The 13,637-nt window shown below is 38.7% G+C and overlaps 1 protein-coding gene across 3 annotated transcripts in view; it reads right to left on the bottom strand.

The window, feature by feature from the left end:
- The window catches only part of llgl1 (LLGL scribble cell polarity complex component 1), a 106,644-nt gene that overhangs the window by 1,826 nt on the left and 91,181 nt on the right, over positions 1 to 13,637 (bottom strand). For 2 of the 3 annotated variants that reach the window (XM_062049886.1, XM_062049885.1), the window contains 7 exons: positions 12,761 to 13,074; positions 12,508 to 12,699; positions 9,341 to 9,413; positions 2,902 to 3,007; positions 1,551 to 1,615; positions 834 to 969; positions 1 to 24 (listed from right to left, as the gene is read on the bottom strand). The exon at positions 1 to 24 is cut by the window's left edge and continues 59 nt beyond it. In XM_062049886.1, coding sequence (XP_061905870.1) covers positions 1 to 24; positions 834 to 969; positions 1,551 to 1,615; positions 2,902 to 3,007; positions 9,341 to 9,413; positions 12,508 to 12,699; positions 12,761 to 13,074 — 910 coding nt within the window. The remainder of the gene's footprint in view (positions 25 to 833; positions 970 to 1,550; positions 1,616 to 2,901; positions 3,008 to 9,340; positions 9,414 to 12,507; positions 12,700 to 12,760; positions 13,075 to 13,637) is intronic. The other variant, XM_062049887.1, reaches the window with a different exon arrangement.

Here is a 13,637-nt window from a genome sequence, read left to right on the forward strand (position 1 = left end):
TTGTTCTCCTCCTCGTCCACACTGCTGCACGCACAACAACAACATGAAGGTACAACAACAACATGAAGGTATAACAACAACATGAAGGTACAGCAACAACATGAAGGTACAACAACAACAACATGAAGGTACAACAACAACAACATGAAGGTACAACAACAAGATGAAGGTACAACAACAACAACAACAACAACATGAAGGTACAGCAACAACATGAAGGTACAACAACAACAACATGAAGGTACAACAACAAGATGAAGGTACAACAACAACAACAACATGAAGGTACAACAACAACAACATGAAGGTACAACAACAAGATGAAGGTACAACAACAACAACATGAAGGTACAACAACAAGATGAAGGTACAACAACAACAACATGAAGGTACAGCAACAACATGAAGGTACAACAACAACAACATGAAGGTACAACAACAAGATGAAGGTACAACAACAACAACATGAAGGTACAACAACAACAACATGAAGGTACAACAACAACATGTAGGTACAAAAACAACAACATGAAGGTACAACAACAACATGAAGGTACAACAACAACAACATGAAGGTACAACAACAACAAGATGAAGGTACAACAACAACATGAAGGTACAACAACAACAAGATGAAGGTACAACAACAACATGAAGGTACAACAACAACAAGATGAAGGTACAACAACAACATGAAGGTACAACAACAACAAGATGAAGGTACAACAACAACATGAAGGTACAACAACAACAAGATGAAGGTACAACAACAACAAGATGAAGGTACAACAACAACAACAAGATGAAGGTAGAAGAAGACGTGGTGAACCTACGTCAGGAAGTCTCTGACGTCTTCCACAGTGAGCTCGCCCGTGGAGTCCAGGGTGAGATCAGCACAGCTGAGGGGAGAGTCCAGGGGCGTGTCTAGGATGGGGGAGGACAAGGAGCTGGGGGACGTCTCTGTCGGTCCTGACACACCAATAACATGTGTTAGCTTAGCTTGATGATATTAAACATAGGGCTGGGCCCATACTCCACAAGTCATTTAACAGATGATAAATCAATCATTTTTAAAGTGAGGATAAATGTGCATGTGCATGCTTCTTTAGCGCCTAGCACATTGCTAGGCGCTAAAGAAGCATGCACATGCACACCCCCTGGAAACAACACTCCACAGTCCACATGAATGTGTGTGACGACAACAACACTCCACATGAATGTTGAGTAAAATGACGACTTTTATTATAATACTGCCAAAATTCAAAGTTTTTCTTGTGAAATTGTGACCTTTTTCTTGTTAAATTCCAACTAATTTTTCACAACACGCTTTTTTATATTTGCATAGTATGTATATATTATTAATGTTGTAAATACACATCTTTATATATCTAGAAAGGCTGGTCCTAAAGAGGGAGGAATTTTTTTTTAGGTCTCAAGAAGGTAACAAATACAAGAATGTGTGTGAGTGAGTGAGTGAGTGAGTGAGTGAGTGAGTGAGTGAGTGAGTGTGTGTGTGTGTGTGTGTGTGTGTGGGTGGGTGTTGTACCTACCTTCAGCTTGTCCCAGCTGGTTCTTGTGGGTTCCGTTGGCGTGTGGCAGAAGGGTCATTCCGTGGCTAAAGAGACACACACACACTTTACTTCTCTGATAAATGCAGATGTTCTACAGCAGGGGTCACCAACCTTTTTGAACCAAGAGCTACTTCTTGGGTGCTGATTAATGCGAAGGGCTACCAGTTTGATACACACTTCAATAAATTGCCAGAAATAGCCAATTTGCTCAATTTACCTTTAACTCTATGTTATTATTAATAATTAATGATATTTGCATTTACTTGAACGGTTTAAAAGAGGAGAAAACACGACAAAAATGACAATTAAATTTTGAAACATAGTTTATCTTCAATTTCGACTCTTTAAAATTCAAAATTCAACCGAAAAAAAGAAGAGAAAAACTAGCTAATTTGAATCTTTTTGAAAAAATTAAAAAAATAATTTATGGAACATCATTAGTAATTTTTCCTGATTAAGATTAATTTTAGATGTTTTAAATAGGTTAAAATCCAATCTACACTTTGTTAGAATATATAACAAATTGGACCAAGCTATATTTCTAACAAAGACAAATCATTATTTCTTCTAGATTTTACAGAACAAAAATTTTAAAAGAAATTCAAAAGACTTTGAAATAAGATTTAAATTTGATTCTACAGATTTTCTAGATTTGCCAGAATATTTTTTTTAAATTTTAATCATAATAAGTTTGAAGAAATATTTCACAAATATTCTTCGTCAAAAAAACAGAAGCTAAAATGAAAAATTTAATTAAAATGTATTTATTATTCTTTACAATAAAAAAGATACATTTACTTGAACATTGATTTAAATTGTCAGGAAAGAAGAGGAAGGAATTTAAAAGGTAAAAAGGTATATGTGTTTAAAAATCCTAAAATCATTTTTAAGGTTGTATTTTTTCTCTAAAATTGTCTTTCTGAAAGTTATAAGAAGCAAAGTAAAAAAATTAATGAATTTATTTAAACAAGTGAAGACCAAGTCTTTAAAATATTTTCTTGGATTTTCAAATTCTATTTGAGTTTTGTCTCTCTTAGAATTAAAAATGTTGGGCAAAGTGAGACCAGCTTGCTAGTAAATAAATACAATTTAAAAAATAGAGGCAGCTCACTGGTAAGTGCTGCTATTTGAGCTATTTTTAGAACAGGCCAGCGGGCTACTCATCTGGTCCTTACGGGCTACCTGGTGCCCGCGGGCACCGCGTTGGTGACCCCTGATCTAGACACTTCTACGTGGCGTTCACCAACCACAATGTTTGCATCCACCAGGACAATTCCAGTCCAATATGGACAACCTCTTTATTAGCAGAGTTAGACAAGGTGTGAATCACCTGCACGCCATCAGTCTGTCCACGCCGACACAGCAGAGAGCTTGAGTGAGGACCTTCGCCGACAAAGAGAACCTCTCGTACTCTGAAGGAGAAACCAGGTAGAAGCCTACGCACACGCACACGCACACACACACACACACACACACACACACACACACACACACACACACACACACACACACACACACACACACACACACACACACACACACACACACACATTATCATTTGGAATAGTTGTTGATCATGACTTATGGGGACCACACTTTCTACTGGTTGTGGAGGCATAACAAAAATGGTGTAAAATGTCCACTGCCCAGTTAGCTCATACACGACTTTAAATGTCTGCATTGATGAAGTCATGTACTGATCATTCTTACTGGGGACCCTGGGGAAAAAAGAGTTAATATGGTTCATGGGGACCAAATTTAAATAATTTTGCAGAATACAGCACTACAGCTGTCCTCTTATAGGAAGTTTCACCACTTAAATGTTCAAGCAAATCCTGCATCTTCTGTGACATGACTGAAAACTGCTATTTAGCAGTAATGCAGTTGTCTGCAACTCCAACTACCATATATAGAAGGATGGAACATTCTGAATGTGAATAATACTTTAAGGCAGACCTGGGCATTCTGCGGCCCGCGGGCCACATCCGGCCCTTTGTGCGTCCCTGTCCGGCCCGCGTGAGGCCAATTATAAATTACAAAATACATTTTAAAAAGTATCTATGTCGAGTGTGCAATACAACGGTGCTGCTTTTGTTTTGAAAAGTGTTATTTGCATTACTTCCGTGTGGACGTATGCTCGTGTGCGTGATTGTGAACAGCTGCAATCACAAATTACAAAATAAAGTTGAAAAAACATCTATGTCGTGCGCGCAAGACAACTGTGCTGCTTTTATTTTGAAAAGTGTTATTTATGGGCGTGTGTCCATGTGTAACCTGTGAGTGAAGGTGCACATGCAGCGACAAGTGATGCACGGTTTACACCCGAGACGCTAAAAAGAGAAAAGTTGATGAGGAATGGCGTGTTTTCAACAAGACATGGACTGCCAAGCAACGTTCCCTCTAAGGTGCGTGCCTGCGCAATTGCGCACTGCTCAAGCGTCCGCTGCGCGCAGCAAATATATGCCGCGCACCAAATCAAATCCCATCTGAATTCTAAACAAAATAAACACATTTATTCTATGTAATTTTGCAATGCAACTTTGAGTGACAGTGACAACAAGCGGCCCTAACGGTGTTCGTCAACACCGTTCAATTGAACACCGTTCAATTATTGTAACGTCTATCGAGATGCTTCGAGGCCAGGAATTATATCGATCACTTTATTGAGCAAAACTGTTTATATTCGGACATAACCACACCAAAAACACGAATAAAACACTTCTATCTCGAAAAACTAGTCATTTTCTGCCGTACAAACCAGGCCAAAACCAACTTGTCATCTGTCACCAACACGCATAGCACTAAACCACTGGTGCGTTTATGGCCACACAAAAAGTCGGACAACTCAAACACCACACAAAGTTACACTATGACTCCTCAGTCATACGTGTGCTTAGTTTACTGTCATTTATTATTAATGTTAATTAATTTATATTAGTCATGGAATGCTGTTACACACACTATGTTGAAGTATTACTATTATTATTAATTATTATTATTATTATTATTTATCTTACAGTATACATCAAAAATAATATTGAGCAAAATTTAATTGAAATATTGTCGATGTGGCCCTCCAGCAGTGCTCGGGTTGCTCATGCGGCCCCCCGTAAAAATTAATTGCCCACCCCTGCTTTAAGGTAATAATGTTTTATAATCATGCTGTATGAAAATGTCATCCTAAGGAACACTAAACCAGATTTTGTTTTTGGAAAAATATATTAGTATTAACTAAGGATGGATACCAGACAGAATAACAGTACTTTTAATGCCAGGATAACAAATACATTTTCTCTTTTACCAACATTTGAAACACGTAAACAAAGTAAGCCAAATTTCCCTGTTGTGGGATCAATAAAGGATTATCTTATCTTACCTTAAACCACAGAAATAAAATACAAACTCATTTAAACTTTTATTTTTACTTGTTATTTTTAACAACATTGAACGTAAAGAACATAAGAAAACTGTTCTACTCAACCAGTCTTGCTGATTATCTCTTAATCTACTATTTTAAAAATCACTTAGGCATCTTCAGAATGGACCTGACTATCATTTAAAAAGGTTTCCCTTTACGGGACCTGTTTTTTTTTGTCCCCATACCGTCAGAGGTCCTCTAAAGGTGACTGTGTAAACAGAGCGATGTCCCCATTAAGTAAGCATTGCGCGCACACACACACACACACACACACACACACACACACACACACACACACACACACACACACACACACACACACACACACACACACACACACACACACACACACACACACACACACACACACACACACAATAGGCTTTCAAATCTTTATCCAGTATTTATTGCAGCCTCTTGCCATAATATTATATATATATATATATATATATATATATATATATATATATATATATATATATATATATATATATATATATATATATATATATATATATATATATATATATATATATATTAGGGGTGTGGGAAAAAATCAATTCGAATTCGAATCGCGATTCTCACGTTGTGCGATTCAGAATCGATTCACATTTTGTAAAAATCCTTTTTTTTTTTTATATATATATATATATATATTTTTTTTTTTTAATTAATCAATCCAACAAAACAATACACAGCAATACCATAACAATGCAATCCAATTCCAAAAGCAAACCCGAGCCAGCAACACTCAGAACTGCAATAAACAGAGAGACACAAACACCACACAGAACAAACCAAAAGTAGTGAAAAATATCGTTTTTGAATCGAGAATCGCGCTGAATTGAAAAAATCTATATATAATTGATTCGATTCAGAATCGATTCTTGGGGTCACGATTCGATTCAAAATCGATTTTTTTTTTCCAATTCAACACGATTCTCGATTCAAAAACAATTTTTTATTTAAAAAAAAAATGAAAACAATACACAACAATACCATAGTAATGCAATACAATTTCAAAACCAAACCCAATTTTGGAGTTCTGAACTTGTGATTTCTTGCAGTGTTAAGTGGTAATATGTCACATTTGTCTCAATTGACTTTATTCCCTGATAAACAGCCATATTCAGTGATGACATTATTGATATAGTGTAGAGAGGAGTTACCATGTGACAGGTAGAGAATTATGTCGGCACAATACATTGATAATTTATTATACTGAGAGCCAATATTTATACCATATTATTTTCACTTCTTATTTTTGCAGCTAAGGGTTCAATAACCAAATTAAATAATAATCCAGATGCAGGACATCCCTGTTTTACTCCTCTTTTTAACGAAAAAGGTTCTGAAATATGATTATGGGTTTTGACTGATGCCATAAGCCTTGTATAAAGCATCTTAATCCATTGTATCAAATTATCTCCAAATCCAAATTTACGTAATGTGCAAAACATAAATGAGCAGTTTATGCGGTGGAATGTCTTCTCCGCATCAACACTACATACTGCTGTGGGATAAGGGAGACTTCTAGCATAGTAAATAACATTCAACAATTTCCTTGTATTGTCTGAAGATTGTCGACCTTCCATGAAGCCAGTTTGGTCAGTAGGAATTCATTTTCCTATTACATTTGATAATCGTGTGGCTAAGATTGTTGCCAAGATTCAAAAGGATTGTCTATTGATGGAATACATAGATGTCAGCAGGATCTACCCCAGTCTGCTGACATGCAAGCACAGTGGTAGATTTTTGTAAAAAGCTTTTATAATTGTAAAGGACAATGTTTTATCAACTGATTGCAATAATGTACATTTGTTTGAACTATTAAATGAAGCAAAAATATGACTTATTTTACCTTTGTGAAAATATTGGACACAGTGTGTTGTCAAGCTTATGAGATGTGATGCAAGTGTAAGCCACTGTCACACTATTGTTCTTTTTTATTTTTATAAATGTCTAATGATAATGTCAATGAGGGATTTTTAATCACTGCTATGTTGAAATTGTAACTAATATTGATACTGTTGTTGATAATATTCATTTTTGTTTTACTAATTTTGGTTTGTTCTGTGTGGTGTTTGTGTCTCTCTGTTTATTGCACTTCTGAGTGTTGCTGGCTCGGGTTTGCTTTTGGAATTGGATTGCATTGTTATGGTATTGCTGTGTATTGTTTTGTTGTATTGAGTAACAAAAAAATAAATAAATAAAATAAAAATAAATAAAAAAATCGACTTTTGAAAAATGAGAATCGATACTGAATCGTACAACGTGAGAATGGCAATTTGAATTCAAATTGATTTTTTCCCACACCCCTAATATATATATATATATATATACACTGTGTGTGTATATATATATATCACAATGTATTATTTGCTATGTAAATTATAATAAAAACATTTACAAAGACTCCTAATTTGGCGTAACATCCATCCATTTTCTACCGCTTGTCCCTCTTGGGGTCGCAACATGTGGTCGTTTCCACTTGGGTTATTTTCTCTAAATGATTATTAATCCACTTGCTAAATTACTTGTTACTTTCTGTTGTAACATGTTTAGTTTAGTTGATCATTTCTTCGGCCAGTGGTCAACAAAATAAACAAACAGTTTTTACGTTCATAAATTGGCAATCTTACAGACCGAAAGGCTGAAGTTGAGCACTTATTTGGCCTAACCCTACATAAACAATCTCAAATACTAGATGAGCTTCATATAAATATGACATTTTCTTTACACAACATAAACACTGTTCAATTATATACACAGTAAAGACATGTGAAATATCCCTGGACACGTGTTAGTTAAACATTTGTACCAATTATATACTATACTATGTGGGCTCTGTACCGAGGATGTCGTTGTGGCTTGTACAGCCCTTTGAGACACTTGTGATTTAGGGCTATATAAATAAACATTGATTGATTGATTGATTGATTGATATACAAACACTTATACTTCCATTATTATATACCGTATTTTTCGGACTATACGTCGCAGTTTTTTTCATAGTTTGACCGGGGGTGCGACTTATACTCAGGAGCGACTTATGTGTGAAATGATTAACACATTAGCGTAAAATATCAAATAATATTATTGATCTCATTCACGTAAGAGACTAGACGTATAAGATTTCATGGGATTTAGCGATTAGGAGTGACAGATTGTTTGGTAAACGTATAGCATGTTCTATATGTCAGTGTTTCCCACACATTCATTTATTTGTGGCGGCCTGCCACGGAAGAGTTACGTCCGCCACAAATAAAAAAATAAAAAAATAAAAATAAAAAATTTTTTTTTTTTTTTTGTTTGTTTGTTTTTTTTGGTCCTGTCCAGCTTCTCAGGCAAATCATATAGTAGATGTAGATGCCCATATAGGCTGTTCACATTTACTTTACAAAAGAGAAGTGTAGGATACTTCTCTTGTTGCCTTATTTGTATTTGACCACTACTGTTTTCTGTTTATTTGTTACTGACTGCGGCAGGACACCTCTGCCTCTGTTTCACTTTATGTTGCTGGTAAATAATATGGTTGTAGTAGTAGGCTAAAGTTAAATTATTTAGTATGCACTAATTAAAGGGGGCAGAGCTTTAAGAGACATTTTAGCTTTTATATTTTATAAGATATATTTTTTGTAAGAACCACAATTAATAAATATATTTCAGTGAATAACTTATTGTTCAAATCTGTATATAAATATGTACATAAAGTGTTGTAATTATATTGTAAAATGGATGGATGGATGGACGTTTAAAACAAAACTGTTATTATTAATTAGTAAGTATACATTTTTTGAGCCTTTTTAGAGAAAATCATATCATTGTAGTAATTTATGCAAATTACTTGACGATGTCATGGTGACCACGCCCATAGCCACGCCCCCACCGCCACAGGTATCTTGGCAGTTTATGGGAAACACTATATGTTATAGTTATTTGAATGACTCTTACCATAATATGTTACGTTAACATACCAGGCACGTTGTCAGTTGGTTATTTATGCCTCATATAACGTACACTTATTCAGCGTGTTGTTCACTATTCTTTAGACATTTTAAATTGCCTTTCAAATGTCTATTCTTGTTGTTGGCTTTTATCTAATAAATTTCCCCCAAAAATGCGACTTATACTCCAGTGCGACTTATATATGTTTTTTTCCTTCTTTATTATGCATTTTCGGCCGGTGCGACTTATACTCCGAAAAATCCGGTATATGCCACATTTATAAATAATCATCAACATGCACACTCAGGACATAACCACGGTATTAAAAGCTGTAAATTGACATGATTGATATCATACATGGCGAGCCTAGTTGACAAATATTGTTCTTTCCGTGGCTGCTCACCTTGTCCATTCTTGGTGAAGACGCACGACGCGATGCCACTGATGTCCTCCTTACGAATGCAGTCGTAGCGTACCTAAAACACAACAAGTATGCTCGGTCTGTGGTTTACATAAGTGAATATAACCAGAGGGGTTTACATAAGTGTATAACCAGAGGGGTTTACATGAGTGTATAACCAGAGGGGTTTACATGAGTGTATAACCAGAGGGGTTTACATAAGTGTATAACCAGAGGGGTTTACATGAGTGTATAACCAGAGGGGTTTACATGAGTGTATAACCAGAGGGGTTTACATGAGTGTATAACCAGAGGGGTTTACATAAGTGTATAACCAGAGGGGTTTACATGAGTGTATAACCAGAGGGGTTTACATGAGTGTATAACCAGAGGGGTTTACATGAGTGTATAACCAGAGGGGTTTACATGAGTGTATAACCAGAGGGGTTTACATGAGTGTATAACCAGAGGGGTTTACATGAGTGTATAACCAGAGGGGTTTACATGAGTGTATAACCAGAGGGGTTTACATGAGTGTATAACCAGAGGGGTTTACATAAGTGTATAACCAGAGGGGTTTACATGAGTGTATAACCAGAGGGGTTTACATGAGTGTATAACCAGAGGGGTTTACATGAGTGTATAACCAGAGGGGTTTACATAAGTGTATAACCAGAGGGGTTTACATGAGTGTATAACCAGAGGGGTTTACATGAGTGTATAACCAGAGGGGTTTACATGAGTGTATAACCAGAGGGGTTTACATAAGTGTATAACCAGAGGGGTTTACATAAGTGTATAACCAGAGGGGTTTACATGAGTGTATAACCAGAGGGGTTTACATGAGTGTATAACCAGAGGGGTTTACATGAGTGTATAACCAGAGGGGTTTACATAAGTGTATAACCAGAGGGGTTTACATGAGTGTATAACCAGAGGGGTTTACATAAGTGTATAACCAGAGGGGTTTACATGAGTGTATAACCAGAGGGGTTTACATAAGTGTATAACCAGAGGGGTTTACATAAGTGTATAACCAGAGGGGTTTACATAAGTGTATAACCAGAGGGGTTTACATGAGTGTATAACCAGAGGGGTTTACATAAGTGTATAACCAGAGGGGTTTACATGAGTGTATAACCAGAGGGGTTTACATGAGTGTATAACCAGAGGGGTTTACATGAGTGTATAACCAGAGGGGTTTACATAAGTGTATAACCAGAGGGGTTTACATAAGTGTATAACCAGAGGGGTTTACATGAGTGTATAACCAGAGGGGTTTACATGAGTGTATAACCAGAGGGGTTTACATAAGTGTATAACCAGAGGGGTTTACATGAGTGTATAACCAGAGGGGTTTACATGAGTGTATAACCAGAGGGGTTTACATGAGTGTATAACCAGAGGGGTTTACATAAGTGTATAACCAGAGGGGTTTACATAAGTGTATAACCAGAGGGGTTTACATGAGTGTATAACCAGAGGGGTTTACATAAGTGTATAACCAGAGGGGTTTACATGAGTGTATAACCAGAGGGGTTTATATAAGTGTATAACCAGAAGGGTTTACATGAGTGTATAACCAGAGGGGTTTACATAAGTGTATAACCAGAGGGGTTTACATGAGTGTATAACCAGAGGGGTTTACATAAGTGTATAACCAGAGGGGTTTACATGAGTGTATAACCAGAGGGGTTTACATGAGTGTATAACCAGAGGGGTTTACATGAGTGTATAACCAGAGGGGTTTACATGAGTGTATAACCAGAGGGGTTTACATGAGTGTATAACCAGAGGGGTTTACATAAGTGTATAACCAGAGGGGTTTACATAAGTGTATAACCAGAGGGGTTTACATGAGTGTATAACCAGAGGGGTTTACATAAGTGTATAACCAGAGGGGTTTACATGAGTGTATAACCAGAGGGGTTTATATAAGTGTATAACCAGAAGGGTTTACATGAGTGTATAACCAGAGGGGTTTACATAAGTGTATAACCAGAGGGGTTTACATGAGTGTATAACCAGAGGGGTTTACATAAGTGTATAACCAGAGGGGTTTACATGAGTGTATAACCAGAGGGGTTTACATGAGTGTATAACCAGAGGGGTTTACATGAGTGTATAACCGTGTCAAAAACCAATGATAGTAACAGCTGTGGCTGTAGGAAACCTCTTGATTAGGGATGAGAATTGAAAATTGTTCAAAACCGGTTCCCATCGTATCGAATCGCTCGCCATTTTTCCCCCAAACGATTACCTTATCTGTCCCTCCGCGTGGGATGACGCCATTACGTGACGTGCGTGGCGAAGTCCGATCACAAAAAGATTGAAGCGGCGCGACTTGTAAGTTGTAGAAATGATTGGAAACTCAAGACAGCCATGACATTATGTTTGTGAGGAGGCGTGGCCTGCGGACCTGCAGCGAGGCGGGGCGCGCCGGGATGGGCGACAGGTGCGTAGATGGCCCACCTGGGTGCAGTTGTCTCATCACCTCTCACTGTATAAAAGGGCAGCAGCCGAGAAGGACGGGGCTGGAGAAGCTGGAGAAGTTGGAGTGAGTGGCGAAGAGAGAACCCGACCCCAAGCACGAGCGGAAGCGAGACGGAGAGCGAGACGGAGACGCAAGCGGCAAGCTGAAAAGCAACCCAAAGAGCGCGACCGTAACCGGAGACGAGCAAGGTGGAAAAGCGACCGGAAGAGCGAGACAGGCAGAAGAGGTGAGTGCTGAAAAGCGACCCGACCAAAGCTGAGTTTATTGAAAAATAAAGAAAGTCACAAAACTGTCAAGCCGTCATGTCCCTCCTTGGTGGTCAGATGAACCTGGAGGGAAGAGTCCTTCCACAATGTTCTTTACAAGTGTATGTAAACTTTTGACCACGACTGTATATGAATTATAGATGCATCAATAATTGATTTTTAATTGAATCGTAGCTCCTGAAAGGTAATCAAATAGTGAGGTGCCCAAAGATTCCACCTCTAATACTAATACACCCTTTGTTCTCTTTTTATTCCAAATAAGAATCGACGAGAGAACCGTGAAGGAACCAAATCTTTAAGCAGAATCGGAAGTGGAAAATCTTATCAATTCCCATCCCGACTCCTTTCTTTCCCTCATTAACCACAAAAAAACGGCATTGGAAGTATGATTTTACAGGTGAGCACCCTACCTGCGGCCTGAGGCCAGGTATGTTGAAGAGGTGCATGTCGCCCATGTTGGTCAGACACACCAAGGTGTGCTCGCTGTAGTCCTCCTGGGCCGTGGAGCTGAAGACCGCCAGAGCCACCTTCCTCACGCGACAGCCCTCGTGAGCCGTCAGCTTGAACTTGGTCTTGGCGCTCACCTTTGGGAGAGAGAACACCTGAAGAGAGAGAGAGAGAAGATGAATCTGAAAGTGGATGTTTATTATTCTTGGACTTTACCTTGAGTTGTTCCTCTGAGGCAATGAGCACAGAATGAGCACTGGACATATCGGGAGCGCTCGCCAGGTCCTGTGAGGCTTCATAAGGGTCCGGTAGTGGTTTAGCGTGTCCGTCCAGGACGCAGATGGACACTACGGGGGCTCGGTGCATCAGCTGAATCTCTTTGCCCAGGACCGCCTCCACGCATGCGCCGCTCTCGCCGCCTACTCCTCGCTCAGGGCCGCGCCCGGAGCCCACGCCTGGCACCTCCAGAGCGTAAGCGTACACGCTGCCCGAGTTGGTGCCTGCCCAGAGAGTGGGTCCGTGGTGTGTGCCTGGGACAGACACGCACAAAAGTGACTTGTTATTTGTTGCTTTTCTGTCTTGCCTCTGGGTGAGGGCGGTCACATTTTTCCCGCTCCCTTCTTCTCCCTGCTTGCTCTCTTTGTTTTGTCTTGTCTACACTTTTTTGAAGCTTCTTTCTTTGCGCTGTCCTCCAAATCTAAACATCAGACATGGAAATTATCAGCTGGACTCTCGACTCAATTGACAAAATCTTTTCGACGAGGAAAAGAGGTTCTGGGGAGCCTGGTTGCCCTGATGGAACCATTGCTGCGGGGTACGTGAGAGATTCCTGGGATAGATGGAGAATCATGTGCCTCTCAGTCCTTTCCATCGAGGACGTGGAAGACATCTACCTATTTGGAACCGTGATCGAGGGGCACCTGCTGATTGGGCTGGGCATTGCTCTGGTGTATCGTCAAATTCGTAAGACGATGGCAGTCACTCAAGGGGCCCAAAGGCTGTTCGTCGCAATGGAAGGATTGGGCCGGGCTGTGGGATCACAGTCTGGGGCGATTTCTGAACTGAATCGCAAGATGGATCACATCATGGAAAA

The sequence above is a fragment of the Entelurus aequoreus genome, linkage group LG06 (assembly GCF_033978785.1).
Source record: "Entelurus aequoreus isolate RoL-2023_Sb linkage group LG06, RoL_Eaeq_v1.1, whole genome shotgun sequence".
NCBI lineage: Eukaryota > Metazoa > Chordata > Actinopteri > Syngnathiformes > Syngnathidae > Entelurus > Entelurus aequoreus.